We start from the raw sequence: 27,970 nt of genomic DNA, 5'->3' as shown, positions 1-27,970 counted from the left end.
TGGCCGAGCCAGAGCCCGGACTTGAATCCGAACAAACGTCTCTGGAGAGACCTGAAAATGGCTGTGCAGCATTGCTCCCATCCAACCTGACAGAGCTTGAGAGCATCTGCAGAGAAGAATGTGAGAAACTACCCAGATACAAGTGTGCCAAGTTTGTAGCGTCATACCCAAGAGGACTCGGTTGTAATCGCTGCCAAAGGCGCTTCAAAGTACTGCGGTAAAGGTCTAAATACTTATGTAAATGTGTTTGTTTTTTATGTGCAAAATTTCTAACCCTGTTTTTGCTTTGTCATTATGGGGTATTGTGTGTAGATTGGGGGGGGGGGTGTTAATAAACTTTAGATAAGGCTGTAACGTAACAAAGTGGAAAAAGTCAAGTGGTCTGAATATTTCTGAATTCACTGTATATGATCCCGAACACCCCCCCCCCCGTTTGTCGTTATACAATACCTAGCTAGTAGGCTATTATTCATTAAAATAAAAGTGATTTAATTGGTCTCGCCTAAATTCTCCTAATTTCCTTTGCGTGTGGACTGTATTATTTTACATGCTGGATGGACTAGTTACCTTATGCTATGCTCCAAAATGTATATCCATGGGTCTGGGAGAGAACATAGACTTAGGCGATGCTGTTGGTTCGCTGATTGTGCAGGGCGGCCTACAGAATTAGCCTACAAATATAGTGAACCGTTTTGGAGTGCCATGGCATAGTGAGTTTGGGTGGAATATCACCCGTTGCGCAGCGAGAGGTTGCATGCTCCTCAAACAGTGGTTGATGCGTGAGTTGAAATAAGTGTTTTTATAAGCCCATACATTTCCATATGCAATCCTGTGTGAAAGCAGAGTTGATGGTTGCCACTAAAAAGAGGATCCCAGCTGCTACTATATTTCTATGCTGCTTCTTCTCTGGGATATGTGGGACGTTAGCGTCCCACTTGGCCAAAAGCCAGAAAAAATGTAGCGCGTCAAATTCAAATATTACTATAAAAATCAATCTTTCATGAAATCACACATGAAAGACACCAAATTTAAAGCTACACATGTTGTGAATCCTGCCAACATGTCTGATTTCAAAAAGGATTTACAGGGAAAGCACACCAAACAATTATGTTAGCGCAGTACATAGCCACAGAAAAACACAGCCATTTTCCCAGCAAAAGATAGTCACAAAAAGCAGAAATAGAGATAAAATTAATCATTAACCTTTGATCTTCATCAGATGACACTCATAGGACATCGTTACACAAGACATTTATGTTTTGTTTCGATAATGTGCATATTTATATCCACAAATCTCCGTTTACATTGGCGCCATGTTCAGAAATGCCTCCAAAATATCCGGAGAAATTGCAGAGAGCCAGGTCAAATAACAGAAATACTCATCATAAACTTTGAAAGATACATGTTTTACATAGAATTAAAGATACACTTGTTCTTAATGCAACCGCTGTGTCAGATTTAAAAAAAACTTTACGTAAAAAGCACACCATGCAATAATCTGAGACGGCGCTCAGATTTAACAACATTTCTCCGCCATGTTGGAGTCAACAGAAATACGAAATTACACCATAAATATTCCCTTTGATTATCTTCATCAGAATGCACTGCCAGGAATCCTAGTTCCACAATAGATCGTTGTTTTGTTCAATAATGTCCATTACTTATGTCCAAGTAGCTACTTTTGCTAGCATGTGTAGTACACATGTCCAAACGCTCGCGCAGATGCAGGCAAACGTCGGACGAAAACTTCAAAAAGTATTATTACAAGTCGAATAAACTGGTCAAACTTAGTAGAGAATCAATCTTCAGAATGTTGTTATCATATATATCCAATAACTTTCCAACCGGAGTATTCCTTCATGTCTGTAGAAGTTATGGAACGCATGGCGATTATCATGAGGAATGCGCGTGACCAAGAACTGGCAATCTGCCAGACCACTGACTCAAACACCTCCCATCCGGTCCCACATCACAGTATAGGCTTCATTCAGCATTCTACAGACTGTTGACATCTAGTGGAAGGCGTAGGAAGTGCAAACAGATCCATATATTACAGGGAATTGAATAGGTGATGAGTTTAACATCGACCAGTCTCAGAATTCTCACTTCCTGTTTGGATTTTCTCAGGTATTTGCCCGCCATATGAGTTCTGTTATACTCACAGACATCATTCAAACAGTTTTAGAAACTTCAGAGTGTTTTCTATCCAATAATAATATGCATATATTAGCATCTGGGACAGAGTAGGAGGCTGTTCAATCTGGGCACGCTATTCATCCAAAGTGAAAATGCTGCCCCCTATCATAAAGAAGTTAAGAACGTGCTTCGCTATAAAACCGGAGTAGCCTACCTGGCATGGTTGACAAACGAACAGTGGGAAAGTGGCCTCCGTTCGCTATTCAAGTGCATACGGATAGCAACTGTTTTTGACCCTGTTCCTGCACATTTTGATAATAGGCCATTCAAAATCGAAACGAATGTTACCTATTAGTAAAGACAAGAACATTTAGACTCGTTTGATGGACCTCGTTTGCGAGAACGTGTGCAGCCTGAGGCAAGGAACACAGCGCAAACTTCAGCTACTTTCTCAAATAATCAATTGCCTATAGTTGCACAAAGCAGCCCGTATGTGTTAATTTCTAAGACATTCTAAGGTTTTGTATCATTCCAAACTTAAGTTGCCAAATAACTCTAAATCTAGCATATAGGATCTGTTTCAAATAATCACTTTTGCCCTCAACATAGCCACTTCATATGCACACTCTCGCCGAAATGGGGGAAAAATATCCTTTATTTTATTCCGCCAAGTTAAATTATATTCTTCTTACTATAAAATAATAGCACTGGACTTAAGCATATCCGGCCAGCTAAATGAACAAGCATATGGCATGGAGCATAGCCAGAGAACATAGTTGGTCGACTCATATTCTGTTCTTCCGTTAAAAAAAAATAAACTTCATACCGTGTTTCTTTAGACCTGCCTAAAATAAATAATGGATGTATTGTTATGGTGTATATTAAATAGGTTTATTAGACTTTTTTCATGTGTATGTTCCACAGGCGTGGCCTTGTATGTGTGGCGGCCTGGAGATGCTAAATGTGTTTGTTAATTAATGGCCAGTTACCGTGAGACAGGAAGTCAATTGCATGCCAATAACCGGCTGATAAAGTTTCATGACTGCCACAGCTCTATGCATGACAGATCCCCGAAGGAATAACTGAGTTGCAGTACATCTCCTAATGATTTGGATCAGGTAGTACCTCTTGAAGTGCATCTTGACTATATCAAACGTAACCCATTCTGTGCAGATTGTGAAGTACACCCAAGGGTTTCCTGACTTTCTGAGGCATTCCAGAACTACTTCCAACACCTGAATGGTGTCACTCTGCCTTTTCTTCAGAGTGGTATTCCCCCCCAAAAAACTTTTTCTAGTCTGCGTTAATTGTAGCACCTCTCCCGTCTCCGAACGGGGACCTAAGCAGTGTGCTGCACCCCACCGCTGCTTCCTATATCCCGCCCCGCCATCAGCTCTCCTTCTCTCCCCTCTATTCAGTCTGCTTCAAATGACTCTGACAGCCCTCATTAATTGTGTATGATAACACAAGTCCCTTTGCACGTGATGGGTCACGCCGTTCTGTAGAGGGAGGAGCAGATCTCAGTGAATGTGTCAGTGAGTGAATCTCTGCGGATCCCTCGTCTTTTCTCTCCCACTCTCAAGGGGGATATCTGCCAGCCGCTCCCTCTCCAGAGTCGTAGATAAGATTTGAGGGCTGAATAAATGCGGCACTGTTTAACCATTGGGCTCTGTCAAGCCAATAAACCACCCTTTTGTTACTGTAGAGAAATGGACCAGGCACATTTTTACGCTGATGGGGCAAAATGTCAAGCTGTGTGGGGGGGGGGAATGCAGACTACAGAGTCCAGCATCTGTTCTGGGGGCAACCAAACAGTGATTACTTGGGTTAAAACAAATGCTGAAGTAGCGTTAGCCTAGGCTCTAGCTCGATCCCCAGGTCGGGGAAACTGGGTTGGATGATTTGGGAGAGCGGTGCAATAAGACTGTGGTTCATAAAGTTTAGCACGCCTCGGCTACGACTAGCTAATTAAAAATGAGAAGCACGGCAGGCAGAGACGAGCCAAAGTGCGCCGGACTTGTCTCGGCCTGGCGTATCGCATACATCAGGGCATCACTCACACTTTAACATAGCCCCTCTGACTTCAGAAAGGTTTCACACAAGCCTAATTGGGCCTGGTCTCGTGTTATAGGCAGAGAGCTGTAAGGTTTGGGGGGTTTTGAGGCCTCCGCTTTGAACTGGGCAATTAGTCAGTATTTCGGTGGAGAAGATCGCCTTACCTGGTTTTCCCGATTGTAAATCCAGAGCAGATTCAATTAACTTGACTCACTCTTGTGGTATGTCAAGCATGTGGATGCAGCAAGCCAACACTTGAAGTTATCACTCTCCTGCCTGACCTGTGGAGTTCCAACTAACTGCTCGATGGATAAGTTACAGTACATTATGGTTGATTTTAAAAGTTTATTCCCATTCATCAGTGTGTTGTATTTTATATCCAGGATAAAGACAAGTATGCATGAAGGTGCCATAAATGTTCCATTACAGTCCCTCTATCTTGTCTCTCTCTCTCCAGGTATATCCAGGTTTGATGGTCACCGCAGGCCTTATCCACTACGTGCTGAACCTGCTCCACTTGACGGTGCACATCCGGGATGTGTGCGTCTTCCTGGCGCCCGTGTTCAGTGGCCTGACATCCATCTCCACCTTTCTGCTGACGCGGGAGCTGTGGAACCAGGGGGCGGGGCTTCTGGCAGCCTGCTTTATCGCCATCGTTCCCGGGTACATCTCCCGCTCTGTGGCCGGCTCCTTCGACAACGAGGGCATTGCCATCTTCGCCCTCCAGTTCACCTACTACCTTTGGGTAAGCCTGCGTCTTCCGGGTTTGAACTTCATCCTTTTAGAAATCCCTTTTTAGATCCTTTATGGCTACGGGTGTTTCTCAATACGGGTGCTACCGTGTGCCACGCTCTCTGAGGATGTTCTTGTGAGGACGACAGTGTGGAGAATGCGTGTGACAGTGTGGAGAATGCAAACATTGCGTTTGAGATGCACTCGCACTCCCCCCATACTGTGTTACCTCACGCTTCTCCTCCCCATTCACTGAGCCTTTTTTCCCAGCCAGGGCAATGGCAATAGAGACAAGATATACACAAAGCAAACATTTTACTTTAAAACTATCAGCTAGCTGTATGTGAATCGTAATAATGTAACTAACCAGATTAACAGGCAAAAATGTCCTAAAACTAATTATGCAAGGTTTATTCTTTGTGGTTAACTAGCTAGCTATTGACTTACTAGGGCTTGCAATCTACACACACTGCAGTAGGTATTGTAGATAAGTAAGCATCCCAAAATTAATACAGCGTGTATTAACGTATCAAGATAAAATATTGTAGTCCGGCATCGTATGAGATGTGAATAGGCAACATTTCAGTGTATTTTCTCTCGCTTCAGCTCAAATCATTTCCAAAAATGTTGCGTTATTTTTGACGTGGTTACGTCATATTTTTTTAAAATATGTACAAACGGAGTACGCATTCGTGAAGCGTGCTCATTTTCACCTACTTTGATTTGGACTCGTACTCTGACCAAATTTGCGTGCTCGGAGAACGGTAGTATGCATTTTGAGGAAACACCCTACATTTAGGGGTGGTTTCCCAGACAGATTAAGCCTTGTCCTGGACTAAAAAGCAAGTTCAATGGAGAATTTCCATAAAAAAATATATGTTTTTAGTCCAGAACTAGGCTATATCTGTGTCCAGGAAACCGCCTCGATCTTTTTCAGTGTGTTTTTAGATTTGTATACTCATGGCCCATTGATGTGAAGAGGAACGTTCTATTTGACAAGATTTGCAGTCAATGCGTTAATAACTGCTTTGGTGTGGTTAAATGATTGCTACACTGTGAACCTTCACTCAGTCTCCTGACTGTCTGGTTTCAGTTGCTGCTGGTGATCTAAAAAAAAAAAAAAAGAAGCGATATCTAAGGTTGGAGGTGAAATGGATTTCTTTATTTACCATACTTGGACAGTCCATTCAATTGAACAGTGACTTTTTTTTTTATCTTATCACCCAAAAAACTGCCTTGATAGGCTTAGCGGAATGTCGGAGAATATGACCAGACATTGGATAAGCGAACGTAGACAAGGTGAAAGGATTATGAGCACAATGGCTTACGAAATGGGCCATCTGCTGTAGGAGGATTCTAGGCAAAAGAATCTCCCATATTCACATTATTTGCCCTCAGTGCGTGTCCTCTCCCTTCAATCACAATAGTCACAGCCTCGCACACACCGCTCTACTCCCTCCCACATTTTGTACATTATGCTCCCTGATGACTTGAGGCCGAGGCAGGTGCATAGAAAATTGAGAGAAATTTGAAGTGCATTGTAAGTGGTCAAATTTGGCATTAATCAGCATTCGTTTCCCCCCCTTATCAAAGTCGACCTTGGCAGGGGGCGCCTGGCTCCCCATCAATTCCCTCGATTCATTTCACTTGGGTGGCATTTAAGCCCCTCGAGACAAGCTGAGAATCGTAAGGATCCCTCCACACCAAGTCATCCTTGAGGATTTTTCAGGAGTAAAACTGAACAGCGCTGCTAACAAACGAGTTATTTATTTGTATTTTTTCCTTCCCTCCTCCCAAGGACACACCGGCGTTCACTCAGGTAAACGTGGCGCGGGCTCTCTCTCCCACCATGCTTCACTTGTTATTTTTGTCACCGGTGGCAAGCTCTGCAGGACTCTGTTTTGTGCGTTGTTCCTGAACTTTTTTGTCTCTACATTTATCAGTCAGTAGATTTCTTTCAGCTTGACCAACTAAGTACGGACATATTGAGCTCCTGAGGGGACTTGAGACCCCAACGGTTGCTCCCATAGCTTGAATACCCATGTCAGGGTTCATGGCTCTGGGGGGATCACGTTAATTAACTCAAGCGAGTGTGACTGAGCTGATAACGCCACTTGGTTTGAAGAGCTTCGGCATTCATTAACCAGCCACACACGCTGGAGTTGTGCGACAGAGCCTTTAACCTCCCGCCTAGAGGGCCACAGAGAACCTCCCACATTATGGGTGTGATTGTCAGTCATGACTGACTCCTGACCCGGGGGGGGGGGGGGGGGGGGCGGCGCCACCACTGTTGTGATATGAAACGCAGACAGCCAATGTATAGTTTGCTCAATATGGTGCATTATGCATTTACTCGCGTACCGCTAAAACGCTACCGGGGACATTGTCTGTAATGTTAGTATGATTACTTGGGATCCTGCAGTGTCTGATTTGTGATGAAGTGTTTTCCTTGTCATAAGCTGCCTTCTCTGTCATAATTTCACAATGATTTGATACGTATAATTTTTATATTTGGTTTAGGCAGAGCTGTTGCATCTGCAGCGTCATAAGAGCTTTTAATTGTCATTCCACATGGACCATGTCTGTCTTAAAACGAACCAACACGACGAGTGCATCCCAAATGGCATGGTACTTCCTATATAGTGCACTTCTGTTAACCAGAGCCCTATGGGCCCTGGGCAAAAGTAGTGCACTATAGGGAATAGGGTGGCATGATTTGGAATGCAGACGATGAGTGTTCCAGGTGACCCCCACCGGCAAGAGCCCCGAAAAAACTATCATCCTGGCTACGAGTCACTGCTTTCCATTATAAGTCTCATTTACCCACTTTTATCTTAGCGCTTTCACCCTCTCTCTCTCTCTCTCTCTCATTCTCTTTAGCCGATCCCTCCTCGCATGCTGAAATGGGAGCCTCTCCCAGGCTTCTTCCCCAATCTTCATTATCCCTCTCCTTCATTTTATCTGCTAATAACCCATTCAACTCCAGCCGCTTAATCTGCCTGGGTCGGCCCCCCCGCCTCCCCTCCCTAATCTATAATTGAATCCTCTCGCACCCCAGAGACCTGCCCCTTTTAACACTAGCGCTACCCGCTACCCCCTCCCCCCTAACCCCTCTCCACTGTGCTTACATTGTTGTCACACTAATTTCACAGTTTCTCCAGGCTCAAATTTAATTAGCCCTGCTTGTATCGCTGTGTGAGGGGAAGTAAACGAGAGATGTATTTGAACATGAGCTATCACATGACCGTGTGAGGAGTAGAGACGTATGTCAACATGACCATGCAATTGCTCTGCGTAGTAGTCTCGGGCCCTGGTAGGTTCTATGCTAGCTCCCTTTTTAATTGTCTGTGTCACTGAGAAGACTAAAGGCTTCTGGTGTTCCTCAGTTGCCTACATCTTTGTCACTTCCCTCAATATTACCTGTGAGGAGATGTGTAGTTTCACACTTGGGTCAAAACCAGATGGCGCCTCATCGGTGCGAACGAGCATGACATGGTAACTGTTTTGGGTTGGTTTTAAAAATCGATGGGAGGATGGAGGTTTTCGCTGCTCAGCTGAGGCTCTGGTGGGTATTCGGACCATGCCTGCTTTCCCCCGCTGATCAATCAATCCTCGTCAGCAGGTCAAGTGACTGTAATGTGTGTCTCAGACGTCGTTCGATAAAACAGTCTGTGCCCCCACCTGCCCTGCACCCTGCCATCACTTTCCCACAGTGTCATGAAAGGTAAAATGGGCTATCTGTCAGACATGGTCCCTTTTTTAATGTGTTGGCTGTGGGGTGAGACCAGGGAACCAGAAGTCCCAGCTAGTGTGTCAGGAGCAGACTAATATGCTTTGGCAGCCCTCTCTTTAAACACTAGCAAGGCCACTGGGCTTGAGTCAATAACAGGGTGCGCTCTCAGAGCATTGGCAGACCAGCTGGCAAGTGTCTTCACGGACATTTTCAATCTCTCCTTGTCCCAGCCTAATCCCAACATGTTTCAAATTGGCCACCATTGGCTATGTTCCCAAGAACTACAAAATGCCTAAATTGGCCCCTCATGGGTGTGCACTTAGTTCCCTCCTATACTCTCTAGTCACAATAACGGTGTGGCCAAGCATGACTCATCGTCAAGTTTGCTGACGACACAATGGTGGTAGGCCTGATCTCCGACAGTGATGAGACAGCCTACAGGGAGGTGGTCAGAGACTTGGCAGTGTGATGCCAGGACAACGGCCTCTCCCTCATCGTCAGTAAGATCAAGGAGCTGATCGTGGACTACAAGAAAAAGGACAGAGCATGCCCTCATCCATGTCGACGGGGCTGTAGTGGAGTGACTTTTCCCCTTCAGGAGGCTGAAAAGATTTGGCGTGGGCCCTCAGATCCTCAGTTATCCAGCTGCACCATCGAGAGCATCTTAACTGGCCAAATCACCGCTTGATATGGCAAATGCACCGCCCTCTACCGCAAATGGCTACAGAGGGTGTTAAGGACGGACCAGTACATCACTCCCTGTCATCCAGTACCTCTATCAGGCGGTATCAGAGGAAGATCTGATAAATTGCCAAAGACTTCAGCCATCCAAGCCATAGGACTGTTCACTCTGCTACTGTCCGGCAAACGGTACTGGTGCATCAACTCTCGGACCAACAGGCATTCTCTCAACCAGTTTCACCTGGTATGCTTTTCCAACAGTCTTGAAGGAGTTCCCACATATGCTGAACACTTGTTGGCTGCTTTTCCTTCACTCTGCGGTCCAACTCATTCCAAAATGTCTCAATTGGGTTGAGGTCAGGTGATTGTGGAGGCCAGGTCATCTGATGCAGCAATACATCACTGACCTTCTTGGTCAAATTGCCCTTACAGGTGTGTTGGGTCATTGTCCTGTTGAAAAACAAATGATAGTCCCACTAAGCACAAACCAGATGGGATGGCGTATCGCTGCGGAATGCTGTGGTAGCCATGTTGGTTAAGTGTGCCTTGAATTCTAAATAAATCACTGACAGTGTCAGCAGAAAAGCACCCCCACACCATCACACCTCCTCCTCCATGTTTCACAGTTGGAACCACACATGCGGAGATAATCTGTTCACCTACTCTGCATCTCACAAAGACATGGTGGTTGAAGGGGCCTCCCGGGTGGCGCAGTGGTCTAGAGCACTGCATCGCAGTGCTATGCTGCGCCACCAGAGTCTGGGTTCGCGCCCAGGCTCTGTCGCAGCCGGCCGCGACCGGGAGGTCCGTGGGGCGACGCACAATTGGCTTAGCGTCGTCCGGGTTAGGGAGGGTTTGGCCGGTAGGGATATCCTTGTCTCATCGCGCTCCAGCGACTCCTGTGGCGGGCCGGGCGCAGTGCGCGCTAACTGAGGGGGGCGGGTGCACGGTGTTTCCTCCGACACATTGGTGCGGCTGGCTTCCGGGTTGGAGGCGCGCTGTGTTAAGAAGCAGTGCGGCTTGGTTGGGTTGTGCTTCGGAGGACGCATGACTTTCGACCTTCGTCTCTCCCGAGCCCGTACGGGAGTTGTAGCGATGAGACAAGATAGTAATTACTAGCGATTGGATACCACGAAAATTGGGGAGAAAAGGGGATAAAATTTATTTAAAAAAAAATAAAAAAAAAAAAGACATGGTGGTTGGAACCAAAAATCTCAAAATGGGACTCATCAGACCAAAGGACAGATTTCCACCGGTCTTATGTCCATTGCTCGTGTTACTTGACGCAAGCAAGTCTCTTCTTCTTATTGGTGTCATTTAGTAGTGGTTTCTTTGCAGCAATTTGACAATGAAGGCCTGATTCACGCAGTCTTCTCTGAACAGTTGATGTTAAGATGTGTCTGTTACTTGAACTCAGTTAAGCATTTATTTGGGCTACAATCTGACGTGCAGTTAACTCTAACTTATCCTCTGCAGCAGAGGTAACTCTGGGTCTTCCTTTCCTGTGGCGGTCCTCATGAGAGCCAGTTTCATCATAGCACTTGATGGTTTTTGAGACAGCACTTGAAGAAACATTCAAAATTCTTGACATTTTCCGGATTGACTGACCTTCATGTCTTAAAGTAATGATGGACTGTTGTTTCTCTTTGCTTATTTGAGCTGTTCTTGCCATATGTACTTGATCTTTTACCAAATAGGGCTATCTTCTGTATACCTTGTCACAACACAACTGATTGGGTTAGACGCATTAAGAAGGAAAGAAATTCCACAAATGAACTTTTAACAAGGCACACCTGTTCATTGAAATGCATTCCAAATACATGCACAACCTCATGAAGCTGGTTGAAAGAATGCCAATCGTTTGCAAAGCTGTCATCAAGGCAAAGGGTGTCTACTTTGAAGAGTCTAAAATCAAAAATATATTTTGATTTGTTTAACACTTTTTTGGATACTACATGATTCCATATGTGTTATTTTATAGTTTTGATGTCTTCACTATTATTCAACAATGTAGACAATAGTAAAAATAAAGAAAAACCCTTGAATGAGTAGGTGTGTCCAAACCTTTGACTGGTTCTGTACCCTTTTGTTTGTTTTTCCAATCTGGGTGACACTGTTTGATGTTGTCCTTTGGCCAAGTCAACCCATTGATCCTCATAAATTAGCACCGTTTTTGAAAAATATATTTTATTTTAGCATTTTATGACCATCTGTCACAGCAAGCAAACAGACACCCTTGCTCTTCTGCTTGCTCTCTTCTTCAGCAAAAAAGAGACAACTTTATAGACTACCTTAACTGAACCATTGGAGTTGTCCTGAGGCAGAATTTTATCTTCTACCCCTTTGTATCTTCAGTAAACTCTCTTTACCTGTTGAGAGTGTGTGTTGAGAGTGTGTGTTAGGAGCGTGCATGCTGTTATGTATGTGCCATATGGTCGTTCTTTAAATCAGGTTAGTGTCTCCACCCTGGTGTATTCTTTAGGGTCATCAGGAGCTTTCCTATGGGCTCCCTGGTGGGTTGTCTCTGGGTGGTGGTGGCGCACCCTGTGGTCAGGCCATGGAGCTGGGGGACTGGGCCATCTGGTCCCTCATAGACTGGACACTGCTCAGGATCTTCTTCCGATGGCCGACCAGATAGCCCTATTCTGGCTTACTCCAAGTGTTCCGAGTGTTCTGCCCTAACAGCAGTCAAGCACCCAAGCTAACTGGGTACCTTGCTAGCTACTTCCAGGCACAAATGAGAGAACAGCTCACTGACCATTTCCTCGCCCTAGCAAAGCTGGTTAGCCTGTTTTTATGTTATTTAGAGTGTTGGTGACTGCAACTGTGCTGCCGGGAACAATTTGCTCTCTTTGCCAGCGTTTACTGACGTATTCAACGGGTGTTGAGCATTTGTAAATTCGTCAGTTATTCTGCGCTCTGGTACACTGACGAGAATGCTCTGAAATTGGAGTGGATAGCCAGAGCTACGTCTATCAACAATTGTCGAAGTGACATTCTATTGAAATGGTTACTTGCATAGTCTTTTAAGACATGTAGTTAACTCGCTAGCTAGGTAAACAATGAACCATACTCCCAACTCATGACGTTACTACCCTGCATGAATCTGCAGGTAGCTAACCAACCAGGTTCAATGTTAGGTAGCTAACATTAGGCTATAACTAGCAAAGCAAATGGCTCTGAGATACAAACAATAAGATCATGCCAGCTAACGTTAGCTAGCTAGCTAACAGTACACTTTAACGTGAAATGAAAGCGACTTTCTGTCATGGACTCTTCTGTCATGGATGCCATGGTTGCCCTTAGTTTGAAGATGTATTCTGGAGACGGGTGTTTTCTCTTAGCTATCATACTCGAATTCCACTGATTTCAAAACTCTGTCCTCCAGAGTGGAGTGCAACATGTATGCAGATCTACAAGGCAATATATTGTTCAATATAGCTGCGTTAGACAGGATTACCAATACGTACTGACCAGCTCAAATAGACAGAAGCGTGGTATATGACAGACCAATCCGAACTCATCTCTCGGCATGTCCGGCCAACTCATTATCACAGCCAATCCTGGCTAGAGGGAAGGTTACTGTTTCTTTGTGGCTAAAGCAACTAGGCTCGTAATTTAACAATTTTGTTCGTGTTTACAGATGGCATGAAAGTTCACATGTTCCAGGAGGCTTTTCCCGACAAACGCATTTTGATTAAAAAAAGGTTACGTTCAAATGGCTCTCCTGTGAAGTAGTGACCCACGACATGCTCCTAGTTTCCTGAAACGAGTCACATTTTTAAGCGTAGTGGTGGCTGCATCATGTTATGGGTATGCGCGTAAAAATTAAGAACTGGGGGAACCGAATGGAGCTAAGCACAGGCAAAACCTGGTTGTCTGCATACCACCAGACACTGGGAGATCAATTCACCTTTCAGCAGGACAAATAACCTAAAACACAAGGCTTCCCAAGAAGACGGTGAATGTTCCTGAGTGGCCGGGTTAGTTTTGACTTAAATCTACGGCGAGACCTGAAAATGGTTGTCTAGCAATGAACAACTACGAATTTGACAGAGCTTGACGAATTTAGAATGTAATAATTTGCAAATGTTGCACAATCCAGGTGTGGAAAGCTCTTACCCAGAAAGACTCAGCTGTAATCGCTGCCGTAGGTGCTTCTTTAACGTATTGACTTGGGTGTGAATAGTTAAGTAAATTATATTTTTATGTATTTGGCTTAAAATTAATGTTCATTAAATAAAAAACGTGTATTTACTTTGTCATTATGGGGTATTGTGTGTAGATGAGTGAGGGGGGGAAATCTATTTAATACATTTTGACTTCAGGCTGAAACAACGGAATATGTCAAGGGGTATTAATACTTTCTGAAGGCACTGTAATTGGTTACCCAGACTATCTGCATTGTGACCCAATCGTGAACTGACTCTATGCACAGTTGCAAGAACATATACAGTATAACACTCACACAATACATACACACACTTTCACACTCATATGCTGCTGCTACTCTGTGTATTTTACTCGTATTATCTATCCTGATGCCTAGTCATTTTACCCTGCCTTTTATGTAGATATCTACTGCAAATACCTTGTATCCGTACACAGTGTTATGGTACTGGGACTCCCTATGTATGTATGTATGTATGTATGTATGTATGTACAGTTGAAGTCGGAAGTTTACATACACCTTAACCAAATACATTTAACCTCAGTTTTTTCACAATTCCTGACATTTAATCCTAGTAAAAATTCTTTGTTTTAGGTCAGTTAGGATCACCACTTTTATTTTAAGAATGTGAAATGTCAGAATAATATTAGAATTATTTCTTTCATCACATTCCCAGTGGGTCAGAAGTTTACATGCACTCAATTAGTATTTGGTAGCATTGCCTTTAAATTGTTTAACTTGGGTCAAATATTTCGGCTAGCCTTCCACAAGCTTCCCACAATAAGTTGGGTGAATTTTGGCCCATTCCTCCTGACAGAGCTGGTGTAACTGAGTCGGGTTTGTAGGCCTCCTTGCTCGCACACGCTTTTTCAGTTCTGCCCACAAATGTTCTATAGTATTGAGGTCAGGGCTTTGTGATGGCCACTCCAATACCTTGACTTTGTTGTCCTTAAGCCATTTTGCCACAACTTTTTGGAAGTATGCTTGGGGTCATTGTCCATTTGGAAGACACATTTTTGACCAAGCTTTAACTTCCTGACCGATGTCTTGAGATGTTGCTTCAATATATCTACATAATTATCCTGCCTCATGATGCCATCTATTTTGTGAAGTGCACCAGTCCCTCCTGCAGCAAAGCACCCCCACAACATGATGCTGCCACCCCCGTGCTTCACGGTTGGGATGGTGTTCTTCGGCTTACAAGCCTCCCCCTTTTTCCTCCAAACATAACGATGGTCATTATGGACAAAAATGTATATTTTTGTTTCATCAGACCAAAGGACTTTTATCCAAAAAAGTACAATCTTTGTCCCCATGTGCAGTTGCAAACAGTAGTCTAGCTTTTTTTATGGCGGTTTTGGAGCAGTGGCTTCTTTCTTGCTGAGCGGCCTTTCAGGTTATGTCGATATAAGACGCGTTTTTCTGTGGATATAGACACTTTTGTACCTGTTTCTTCCATCTTCACAAGGTCCTTTGCTGTTGTGCTGGGATTGATTTGCACTTTTCACACCAAAGTACATGTACAAACCATAAGCAAATAGGTAAACTGATATGACTAAAGAGTTAATGAGGGTGATTTTTCCACATAGACAGGTATTTTCCTTTCCATGGTAGCAAGATCTTATCTTTTTTGCTAACTTTCTATAAAAAATGTATTGGAGTGAGATCATTTTCTTTTGGGATTTGTATACCGAGTATGTCCACATCTCCGTCAGACCATTTAAATGGTAAAGTACACGGTAATATAAAATGTGCATGTTTTTTTTTGTGATCCAATACGTAATATAGTACACATCATAATTTGGTTTTAATCCAGAAGTTAGCAAAAGTATCTAGATCCTCTATGAGGCTGTGGAGGGATTCTAATTGTGGTTTTAAAAGAAAAAATGACTCATCAGCGTACAATGACACCTTAGTTTAAGTCACGGGTGGCTAATCCCTTAACATTATTGTTGGATCTAATTTGAACAGCTAACATTTCGATGGCAATAATAAGTAGCAATGCCGATAGTGGACAACCTTGTTTTACTCCTAGGTAGTTTAACACTTTCTGAGACGTAGCCATTATTTATTATTATTATTATTTACACCTAGGGTAACTATACTTAACTTTAACCCATTTTATAAGAGATTCCCCAAAATTGAAAATTTAAATATATAAACTCCAGTTGTACTTTATCAAAAGCCTTTTCAAAATCAGCTATGAAAACCAGGCCTGGTGTCCCCGATATTTCATAGAATTCTATTGTTTCCATTACTCCATTACAAAAAAAACAACTGTCTGATTAGGATGAATAATCCTGTTTCAGTGAGAATGACCTTGTGTGTTCAATAATCTACCATTTTATATAGGAGTGGTTAAAACATGCTAATAATGGTCCTCTGAGTATATCAAAAAAAGTTTGCTATACTTACACTGGTATGCCATCCAGCCCTGGAGTTTTCCCAACCTTAAAGGCTTTAATTGCATCAAGAAGTTCCTCCTCTAATTTGGCCTTCACATGAGTCTTTCTGTACAGATGTTAATTTTACATTATTATGAGGGGAGAAATCAATACACTTAGCTTGAGTTAGTGGAGATGGAGGAGACAAACTAAAACATATTCTTAAAGTACTTCCTCTTTTCAAAATATCATTCAGTGACTCATGCGTGACTCCATTTGTAACAAGTTTCAAAAATGTTTTCAGTAATGAAGATTGTAAATCTTCAATTAAGACTTAATGAAAATACTGTTTGGATTCACTGGGATTAGTATGCTGTTCCACTAACACTTTTTTTCCACAGCCTTATTCTAAAATGGATAAAATCTACATACAATAGCCCATAATGACAAAGTGAAAACCATTTTACAAATGTATTACAAATGAACAGGAACCTTATTTGCATAGGTATTCAGACCCTTTCTATGAGACTCAAATTGAGCTCAGGTGCATTCTGTTTCCATTGAGCATCCCTAATGCTAATTGATTGGAAGTCACCTGTGGTAAATTCAATTGATTGGACATCATTTAGAAAGGCACTCACCTGACTATATAAGATCCAACAGTTGACTGTGCATATTAGAGCAAAAACCAAGCCATGAGGTTGAAGGAATTATCTGTAGAGCTCCGAGACAGGATTGTGTCGAGGCACAGATCTGAGGAAGGGTACCAAAATATTTCTGCGTGTTGAAGGTCCTCAAGAACACAGTGGCCGCCGTCATTCTTAAATGGAAGAAGTTTGGAGCCACCAAGACTATTCCTAGAGCTGGCTGCCCAGCAAAACTGAGCAATCGGGGTAGAAGGGCCTTGGTCTGGGAGTTAACCAAAAACCCAATGGTCACTGACTGACTTCCTTTGTGGAGATGAGAGAACCTTCCAGAAGAACAACCAAATCAGGCACATGACAACCCGCTTGGAGTTTGCCAAATGGCACCTAAAGACTCTCAGACATGAGAAACAAAATTCTCTGGTCTGACGAAACCAAGATTGAACTCTTTGGCCTGAATGCCAAGCGTCGGGTCTGGAAGAAACCTGGCACCAGCCCTACAGTGACGCGTGGTGGTGGCAGAATGCTGTGGGGATGTTTTTCAGCAGCAAGGACTGGGAGACTAGTCAGGATTGGAGCAAAGTACAGAGATCCTTGATGAAAACAACCTGCTCAGGACCTCAGACTGGTGTGCCAAGCTTGTAGCTTCATACCCACGAAGACTCCAGGCTGTAATTGCTGCATAAGGTGCTTCAACAAAGTACTGAATAAAGGGTCTGAATACTTATGTAAATGTAGCTTTTCAGTTTTTTGAGACATTTGCAAACATTTCTAAACTGGGTTTTGCTTTGTCAGTTTACTGGTCCTTAAACGTTTGTCTGTTCTCTCCCTCATAGGTGAAGTCGATCAAAACCGGCTCGGTGTTCTGGTCCATTGGCTGCTGCATCTCCTACTTCTACATGGTGAGTGTCAAAGAGCCTTACTTGTTAGTCGGAAACACATAAACAGTGTCATTGATTTACACTAACGTAGCATCCCATCTCTGGGAATTGGAAGTCATGATTACATTAAGATAGCGTTGAGTGCGATCGTTGACGTCAAAAGCGGTAACGAGCGGCGTGAAATGGAGTCTGCACCGGCACGTTAAACGTTATTTATGAACCACCCCCCCCCCCCCCCCCGACCTTTTGGTCGATGGTGAGATAAGAGAAACAGCGCCAACTGCCTCCCAGACAGGTCTCTTTGTGTACGATTGGTGATGTTGAGTGCCTGCAATTATCTTCTGCTTCCAGCATCTTCAGTTAAATCTTCCCTCTGCTCGGGAAGAGACAGATGTCAAATGAAACGGATTATAGACATCCAGCTCCCATCGATCATGTCGGGGGCCCAGCATCCAAGCTCCGCAGGAAGATAGAAGGGGAAAGCCACAAGCCACTAATGACCACATTTGAAAAGAGATGAGAGCGGGGAGATTTTCTACTGCGAGAACCCACACCAATTTTATAAGCCCCTCTCGTTCTCTCTCGCTCCTCAAAGATCTGGAGTGAGACTATTTCGACCATCCCCGCCATACGGTTCTGAGTCGAGGGAGTACAGCTATGACAGGAAGTGACTTTTTGGTAGCTTGTTAGAATCATTAACATGGCAGGTTAGGAAAAGGTTTACGGTAAGCTAAAATGCTATCATAACCTTTACAAAAAGTCACTTCCGGTCGTAGGTCTACTCCCTCTAGTCACAACCCCGCTCTACCCATCCTCCCACCAACAGGGTTTGCAGGGTTTGCATACTCAACTAGCAAACCGGATCCGGACCCAGAAGAGGGTCAATACGGACCGCGGCTTCAACACCTGGTATCATATAAACACAAGACATGGAACAATATGTAGAATTGCAAAAAATGAGCTTTAAAATAGCAAATTGTCTGCTTAATGTGCTCAACTGTGTGAAATTTGGCTTTAAAACTAACATTTTCTCTCTGCCAACAAGAGGGGTGTGAACAGTTTCGGGGTTGGGGGTATGTTACTACGCCAATTTTTAAATTACACTATCCATCTGGACCTTTGCCACCTTGGAAATTTGTGTGACCGGACCTTCTCAAATAATAGTTGATAGTAGTACCAAGCTGCAATATCTACCCCCTCCATCGTTTCTCCCCTCCCACTGTTGATTTTAAGGATACTCACTCACCAATGAGGCTTAATTGAACGTGACACATTTGCAATGCACAGTGAGAAATTCCGTTCTCGGCTCTGTCATCAGGCCGGGGAGGGAGAGAAGAAGCTCAGTTGAGACGTCATGATGGGCAAGACCTGCGGAAACCCCTACTGTGAGAGCTGCGTGACGTTCTATCTCATGTCTCCCGGGAGAGATCGTGTTTTCCCTAAGTTCCTGTGACGACTGCCTCCTACCCCTTCTCCCTCCCCCAACCACGAGCATCATGGGAGCACTTCTGAAGTTCTTTTCACTCAAGTATTTATGAGGCATTCTCAGCAGCACAACTCGGCTCTTCAGGTGATTGTAAGACATACTGCTTTCTGGAGGTTATAATTAGAAGTAGAGTGATAAAATTTCAACTCGAAGCCCTTTTTTTTTTTTTTTACAGTGAAATAATCTATCCAGAGCTTTGCAGCGACGCAGTGGTTCACCTACCTCCCCGGGCCCCACCTGCCTTTCAACAAAACAACTTTCCCCCACAAATAACGTTCTTTCTCAGTCAAGGCTCCAGCCCCAGCTTATATCCTTCACTCATGTCGTCTGATACCCCCTTAGGTGACCGACAGCAGCTCAGGTTATTCTGTTTCCCGCATCCTACCCCCCCGCAGAGGTCCCTGAGCCTCTTTTAGCCGCCTTCTGAGGCAATCGAATCTAGCCCCGTAGCAAGACCCCTATGCCCTTTCATCACTGCAAAACCCTCCGTCTCCCTATGCTGCTTCATAGAAATAAGACCAGTGGAGCGTGAGTAAAGGATAATGGCTCCAGTCTAATGGTGTCTGGTTCTTTGCTGACCCCATTATGACTGCAGTAAGACCTGTCCATTAGGGTCACAGGGCCAAATGCTAACTTGAGATGCACTTGTTAGTACACACACTAACAGGTTAGCGTTGGGCCCATAGGAAGCCCTAACATAGTGTAACAGCCCTTCCTTCTCGTTGTATTGTAACAAACTGCTCGTCCTCCTGGTTGTATTGCAACATATAGAGAAAGTTCTTCCTCATTGTATTGTAAGGGAATCTTCTCGAAGGACAACTGCCCTCCTCAGAAATACTGTCAGAACATGGCATGAAAGCCTTACAGTGATGTCACTTTGATTCAATACACCCAGATATGAGGATGTGGCTTATTTAATTAGGGAATCTACTAACCGCATTATCTCCAGCTTATAACGTTCCTGATAGTTACTATTGCCAAAATAATTATTCTTAACTCAAAGCCATAGTAAGAAGTGGATGTCTTGAAATACATTAAGCAGGATGCATAGGGGCCTAAACAGAAAAAACATAGATTTTTCGATTGAGGCCTTTTTTGTGATAAGTTTCCAGCTATAAGTTTTAGGACTGCGCTATATCGATAAGTACATTATAAACTCAGAAAAAAGAAACGTCCCTTTTTCAGGACCCTGTCTTTCAAAGATAATTCAAAAAAATCCAAATTACATCACAGATCTTCATTGTAGAGGGTTTGTACACTGTTTCCCATGCTTGTTCACTGAAACTTAAACAATTCATGAACATGCACCTGTGGAACGGTCGTTAAGACACTAACAGCTTACAGACGGTAGGCAATTAAGGTCAGTTATGAAAAGTTAGGACACTAAAGAGGCCTTTCTACTGACTCTGAAAAACACCAAAAGATGCCCAGGGTTCCTGCTCATCTGTGTGAACGTGCCTTAGGCAAGGAGGCATGAGGACTGCAGATGTGGCCAGGGCAATAAATTGCAATGTCCGTACTGTGAGACGCCTAAGACAGCGCCACAGGCAGACAGGACTGACAGCTGATCTTCCTCGCAGTGGCAGACCACGTGTAACAACACCTGCACAGGATCGGTACATCTGAACATCACACTTGCGGGACAGGTACAGGATGGCAACAACTGCCCGAGTTACACTAGGAACGCACAATCCCTCCATCAGTGCTCACTGTCTGCAATGGGCTGAGAGAGGCTGGACTGAGGGCTTGTAGGACTGTTGTAAGGCAGGTCCTCACCAGACATCACCGGCAACAACGTCGCCTATGGGCACAAACCCGCTGGACCAGAGAGGACTGGCAAAAAGTGCTCTTCACTGACGAGTCACGGTTTTGTCTCACCAGGGGTGATGGTCGGATTTGCGTTTATCGTCGAAGGAATGAGCGTTACATCGAGGCCTGTACTCTGGAGAGGGATCGATTTGGAGGTGGAGGGATCGGGTGGAGGGATCGATTTGGAGGTGGAGGGATCGATTTGGAGGTGGAGGGATCGATTTGGAGGTGGAGGGGCCATCATGGTCTGGGGCAGTGTGTCACAGCATCATCGGACTGAGCTTGTTGTCATTACAGGCAATCTCAACGCCATGCGTTACAGGGAAGACATCATCCTCCCTCATGTGGTACCCTTCCTGGGTGACAATGCCACCAGCCATACTGCTTGCGCTGTGTGTGATTTGCTGCAAGACAGGAATGTCAGTGTTCTGCCATGGCCAGCGAAGAGCCCGGATCTCAATCCCATTGAGCACGTCTGGGACCTGTTGGATCGGAGGGTGAGGGCTAGGGCCATTCCCCCAAGAAATGTCTGGGAACTTGCAGGTGCCTTGGTGGAAGAGTGGGGTAACATCTCACAGCAAGAACTGGCAAATCTGGTGCAGTCCATGAGGAGGAGATGTACTGCAGTACTTAATGCAGCTGTTGGCCACACCAGATACTGACTGTTACTTTTGATTATGACCCCCCCCCCCCTCCCCTCCCCTTTTGTTCAGGGACACAATAGTCACCTGTCTGTGGAACTTGTTCAGTTTGTCTGTTGAATCTTATGTTCATACAAATATTTACACATTTTTGTTTGCTGAAAATAAATGCAGTTGACAGTGCGGAAGTTTCTTTTTTTTGCTGCGTTTATTTACTCTAACAGACATATTGATAGTGTATGCACCAGCTCTTTCAGCTACCTCAGTCTCTTAACAGACTTTATTTGGTAGTAAACAAGATATATTGTGCTTGGTGGTGCAGAGATCTGTCTGAGTAAAGAGTTGGTTCAAGCTTTGTGTTCGATATGGCTCGGTGACTCCAGAAGATTACTGGTTGCTTATTCAACCCTCAAAGCCATGTGGGGGCAGTAACACACACACACACACATACACACACACACACACACACACACACACACACACACACACACACACACACACACACACACACACAACAGTGAGGTCATTAACACAACGGTGAGGTCATTAGCAGTGCATGTGTGAGATGTTTGGTCAAATTACACTTTGCGGCCAGGAGGCTGCGTCAAGCGACCCTCAGCGCATTGATACTCTCCTCACTGATACGCCCCCCAGCAGTTCCTCTGGGTCGGCATTGTTTTCAATGAACAACCTCTTCTCTCGCAGAGAACCACTGCGGCTGTGTCAACACAGACAAGTAGCTCAAACTGGGAGTCGTCTCCGTATCCATTCGAGTTACGCTTCAACTGCGCCTAATTTAGCTCACATCATCTGAAGCTAAAGATGCAAATGGCCGAAAAGAGAATTTCGCTTAACCGCTCCTGAACAAACTTGAGGTGTCCCCCCCCCCCCCCCCGCAATTAGCAGTAATTGCAAAACATATTTTTGTCATAGGTGAATGAAATGTGTGATTGTCTGGCTAAGCAGGTGCGTGTGAGTATTATCCCCCTCCGACTGCTCTGCACATCCTACATACCGCAGTTGATGTTTTTGTAGGGTATTTTATAGGCCCCTCGTTTCACGCTCCAAGTCAGACAGTGTTGATGCATCATTTCATGGAGCTTTTAAAGTTATTGATGCATTTTTACTTTGCGGTCACAGTGTTTAAACATGATTGCATTGGTTTGATATTGGTCCACTGCGTATTCCAATGCATTCCTGGTGGCGCGTGAGTGTTTTTGCTGATGGCTGTGTTTGTTGCAGGTGTCCGCATGGGGAGGATATGTCTTCATCATCAACCTGATCCCTCTGCATGTGTTTGTGCTGCTGCTCATGCAGCGCTACAGCAGGAGGGTCTATATCGGTGAGTGACCACAAAACACTTTCATCTGCCAAAAAGATGTGATCATAAACCCCACTCCTACACTGAGTGTACAAAAGATTAAGAACATTACATGAGCTGACCAGGTGAATCCAGGTTAAAGCGAAGTTCTCTTATTGATGTCACTTGTTAAATTCACTTCGATCAGTGGTTCCCAAACTTTTTATAGTCCCGTACCCCTTCAAACGTTCAACCTCCTGCTGCGTACCCCCTCTAGCACCAGGGTCAGAGCACTTTCAAATGTTTTTATTTTTTTGTCGCCGTCATTGTTGCAATTTCGATGAGGCTCTCTTGTTCAGATACCGGTAAGTGGACTGGAGGCGGGGCATGAAAGGGATAACGAATCCAGCTGTTTGTCATCCGTTTCGGGAAAGTACCTGCATAATTGCGCACCCAGCTCAGGTGCTTCGCTATATTACATTTGACATTGTCCATAAACTTGAGTTCATTTGCACAAAAAAAATCCTACAATGATGGAAAGACCTGTGTTGTCCTTGCTAATGCAGACATAGAGCTCCAACTTCTTAATCATAGCCTCAATTTTGTCCCGCACATTGAATATAGTTGCGGAGAGTGCCTGTAATCCTAGATTCAGATAATTCAGGAGAGGGGGGGGGGCATCATCGAGATAGGCCAGTCGTGTGAGAAACTCATCATGAAAGCGGTCAGACAAGTGTAAATGATGGTCAGTAAAAACTAAGCTCGTCTCTCAATTCCCAAAAACTTTTCCATACTTTGCCCCTTGATAACCAGCGTACTTCTGTATGTTCTTAAAGCGTTACATGGTCACTGTCCATATCATTGCATAGTGCATAAAATACATGAGCGTTCAGGGGCCTTGCTTTAACAAAGTTAACCATTTTCACTGTAGTGTCAAAAAAACATTTTTTCAAGCTGTCAGGCATTCCCTTGGCAGCAAGAGCCTCTCGGACGCTGCAGTGTACCCAAGTGGCGTCGGGAGCAACTGCTTGCACGCGCATTACCACTCCACTATGTCTCCGTCTTTTGCGCTGATGTCTTTTGCGTCATCAGAACAAATACCAACATGAGCAGCAGCTACGTTTGGCTACATACGGACCATTAGTGAAATTCCCGCAAGAGTAACGGTTAATGTGATTGGATGTCCATTTTTTGACTAGGCTACCTGTATTTGACATTGTGTTTCGTTGAACACTAGATGGTTTAATTGTTTTTGGCAGTAAAACGAGGCTACTCAGACAAGGAAACAAACCTCACCCAAATGTATAGCCCTGGTGGAAAATATAAATGGACTGTTTGAAAATGTGAAGAAATGTGAATCACATGTTTGTTTGGCGTACCCCCGACGGCATTACGCATACCCCGGTTTGGGAATACCTGGTGTAGATGGAGAGGGACAATTGAGACATGGGATTGTGTATGTGCCATTGAGGGTGAATAGCCAAGAAAAGATTTGAGTGCCTTTGAACGGGGTAGGGTAGTGGGTGCCAGGCAAACCGGTTTGAGTTTGTAAAGAACTGCAACGCTCTTGGGTTTTTCACGCTCAACAGTTTCCCGTGTGTATCAAGGATAGTCCATCACCCAAAGGACATCCAGCCAACTTGACACCACTGTGGGAAGGATTGGAGTCAACATAGGCCAGCATCCCTGTGGAATGCTTTCAACACCTTGTTGAGTCCATGGCCTGAAGAATTGAGGCTGTTCTGAGGGCAAAGGGCGGTGCAAATCAATATTAGGAAGGTGTTCCTGATGTTTTGTACACTCAGAAGGTTTGTGGTCAGAAACGATCTGCTAAAGAGATGTGACCGCACACACCTGTTTTTCTCTAAACAACCACAAATACTTGTTTGCTCTCCTGAATGTGACTGAGAACTGAGTTTAATTATGAATTTGACTGCGTATATCACACTGTAAATTGCCTCTATTTCTGAGTAAACCAATGATCAAAGAACCAGACTTATTTTTGTCCTTGTGAGCTCACAGAACACATCGCATCATTGTCAGACAGGCAGAAATGCTGCAGCGTCGTGGGCAGTACATATTTAGCTAAGCTGAAGGAACAGCAGGCTAGCTGGGTCAAGATAAATGGTTTAGCATCAAGCATCATTTACACTTGATTATATACTCAAGGTAAACAGTACCCCGTTCTTGGGCGCTTTGAAAATAAATGACGTCCCTATTTAAAATGTAGGGCATTGACCCCCGCTATACTCAATCTCTTTGCATTTTCCTCAAAAAAGGATATTGGCAGTGCCTTTGTACTCTTCCACAAGAACCGTTTGTTAATGCAGAACATTTTCTCCATTTTTTATTTTTTATTGTTCTGAAATATTTATGCTTCGAACGCAGGAGCTGTCAACTTCAAGCACCCTTTAATAGATTAGGGCTTTGCGTCGTTTTTCAAGCAGCCATCTTGTGTAAGTCCTTGCTTCACAACCATCTCGTTTTGATCTAGTTTTAACCTTTCTCCTTCGTATACCGTAGAGAAAGCTCTTCTAAAAACGAGATGCCTCATTGGCATCGGCGCTGGCACAATTAGTCCTTGAACAAAAGTGCGCTGTCTGTGTTAATCGCAATTCTATTTCACACAGTTCATCTCTTACCTCCATCAGTCAACAGGCAAAAATGAATCAGTCAAGAGTGCTCAGGGCTTGTCAGTCACTTCAAAAAGCCCCAGTGTTCAGAAAAGTATGAAATCTTAATTAGGGCACATGCCTTAGGATCAGATCAGCTACAAAGGTGGGATTTCTACAGTTTTACTGCACCGTCGGCTCATGCTAGGCCCCCCGCTGCACTTTTCTTTGCCCACTTCTATGTTCTCAGTAAATTTCTCCAGATGAGGCGTTATTGTATTTAGTCCCACTCAGTCTCAATGCAACTCCTATCAATGCACATTTAAATACCTCCTAAAGGGAGAAGGCGCTTTTCCTTAACAACCCAAACTGAAGTGAGATTGGGTTTTTGAATGGGACCGTATCTGTGTTCAACTTTTTGTTTGTTTGATCTCATCTCGCTCTTTCTGTTTCTCTCTTTCAGCTTATAGCACTTTCTACATCGTGGGCCTGGTGCTATCCATGCAGATCCCCTTTGTGGGCTTCCAGCCAATCCGAACCAGCGAGCACATGGCTGCAGCAGGTAAGCCCCCCCACCCCCTTTTAGTCTACTGCGCTCTTCACGACACGACTCGCTATGAGACGCAAACCGCTCTATAATTTTTATTTATTTAACCAGGTATGACCTCGTTTTCAATAGAGACATTGGGCCATGACCAAGCATTTGTTCTCTTGTATTGGCAGTGCCTTTGTACCATTTCGTTGATGCACTTTGTGTTCCCGTCTCGCCAACGGTCCCAGCTGGTGGACCAAAACCGAAAGTAACTCTATTTTGACTGAAACACTCCACTATTACCGCAAATTCACCAAAGCAGCATTAAGTTAAACCCCGAGGCTAATTTTTATTTTTGCATTTTTATTTCAGAAAATGTCTGTCATATAGCTGGCGCTAATAGTGGATTGATAACAAAAAATATCATTTTTACAGCTGTTTGAAGCTGTACTTTGGAAAAAAGCTGTACTTTCGAAAAAAGCTGTACTTTCCGAAAGCTGTACTTTCGGTTTTTGGCCACCACCTTCAAACTGCTGTAAAAATGATATTTTGTGTTTTAGAAAATGTATTTCATAGATGTAGATGGTACAATGATTCCCTACACTGTTCAGTGCTTGTTTTCTCACAAACTGAAATTGAGCTAACGATGTAGAATTTTAGCAACCAGGAAATTAGTGATTTCCACTAGATAACACAGCCACAAAGTCAGAACAGCTTTCCTAGTTTGATGCCACTACGGTGGGAGGAATCAATAGACGACTATCACAGCCAATCACAACACTGACGGGTAAGTAATACCGTGAAACACCGTTATTCCACTATTAGCACCAGCTATATTATGGACATTTTCTGTAATTACAATGCAAAAATAAAACAATTATGTGTAGCACTTTAAAACCAGAGAGGAAGAGATTAACCTTATGATACTTTGGTGTATTTGCGAGGCGACAAGACATTGCGATATACAGATTTCCAAGACATATGTGCACGGTTCTTTCTGCCTGGCCCTTTTTCCCCTCCCTCACGCTAGCTTGCCTGGTCTTTCTCTTCACTAATGACACAAGCGTGTGTTCCTCCTTCAGTCTGTTGCGTGTGGAATATGCTAGCCTACTCATTGATGATAGGCCCTGCTTTACTGAAGATTAAGCTTTTGATTACCGATAGATAGGCCTAGTGCACAGTTGATTACCGATTTAGATGCGCCTAATGCCCCTATCAGTCTCTTCCGTTAAAAAAATACTGAATCGGAGGAGTTCAGGAGTCGATTCTGCATGCTTTTAGAAATGAGAGTCGAGGACTCACTTATTTTTGGAACAAACTCTTGGAAAATTGGCAGAGAGTCAAGCGACAGCAGCGAAGTCCTGTATGGAAGTTATGTGATTAGGTGGTGAAATGCAAACTTTGTGAGGTGGAATTTAGGTACAACATTGGTAGTACAGGTGCAATGCTTAATCATCTGAAAGGGAAGCACCACGCGACCCAAACTGTTGCTGGCAGCAGTGCAACAGAATTGTGAATTAATGTGTAATTTTATGATTTTTTTCTTTATCGTTTCATTTGTCACATCACTAGTAACAAGATTATGTAGCTGTAAAGCATACATTTATGTTCCTCTTAGTCTAATGTAGCTTCAGTCTGATTTCTGAAGTGGTGTTTGTTATGCGGGTGACTGGGGCAGCACAGCACGGCAGCGACGTGGGCTTTGAGGAATGGAAAAGCACCTTCACTCTCTCAAAGGTCTGGGCGTGTTTGGCTACAGGCAGCAGCTGCTCGTCAACATCTGGCGGCGTGTCTATAGCAACAGCCAGCGTGACGGGGACAGGAAGGGAAAGAATAAAGCATCAGAGCGATGGGTATTTTTACATTGTTGCCCGCTCTCTGGGTTCTGGTGGAGTTGTGACCTTGGAATGCTGCTGGGGGGGGGGTCGTACATCGGAAGTGGGCCTCAGTTTTGCCCGTGAAACTGGGGCTTTGTTCAATTAGCATGAAGTTCCACAAGAGAGCGACATCAGATAACAGAACAGAGATCCTATTTTAGTCTTAACAGTTCCTGTTATTCAAATATGTTGCGTTATTTACAGCGTCAGTGTGTAAGTGCGTCTATAGTAAGACAACCATCAAACCTGCTCGCATGAGACCCAAATTGTTACGGTTGTTGTAAAAATGTGCTAAC

The 27,970-nt window shown here is 44.0% G+C and overlaps 1 protein-coding gene across 1 annotated transcript in view; it reads left to right on the top strand.

Moving 5' to 3' along the window:
* LOC139559061 (dolichyl-diphosphooligosaccharide--protein glycosyltransferase subunit STT3B-like) overlaps window positions 1-27,970 on the top strand; it is a 93,267-nt gene that overhangs the window by 52,244 nt on the left and 13,053 nt on the right. The window contains exons 3-6 of the mRNA XM_071374718.1: window positions 4,649-4,936; window positions 17,373-17,438; window positions 22,596-22,695; window positions 25,729-25,827. Of these exons, the coding sequence (XP_071230819.1) occupies window positions 4,649-4,936; window positions 17,373-17,438; window positions 22,596-22,695; window positions 25,729-25,827 (553 nt within the window). The remainder of the gene's footprint in view (window positions 1-4,648; window positions 4,937-17,372; window positions 17,439-22,595; window positions 22,696-25,728; window positions 25,828-27,970) is intronic.

This window comes from Salvelinus alpinus, chromosome 29 (assembly GCF_045679555.1).
Source record: "Salvelinus alpinus chromosome 29, SLU_Salpinus.1, whole genome shotgun sequence".
NCBI lineage: Eukaryota > Metazoa > Chordata > Actinopteri > Salmoniformes > Salmonidae > Salvelinus > Salvelinus alpinus.
This window is presented reverse-complemented; position numbering and strand designations above follow the sequence as displayed.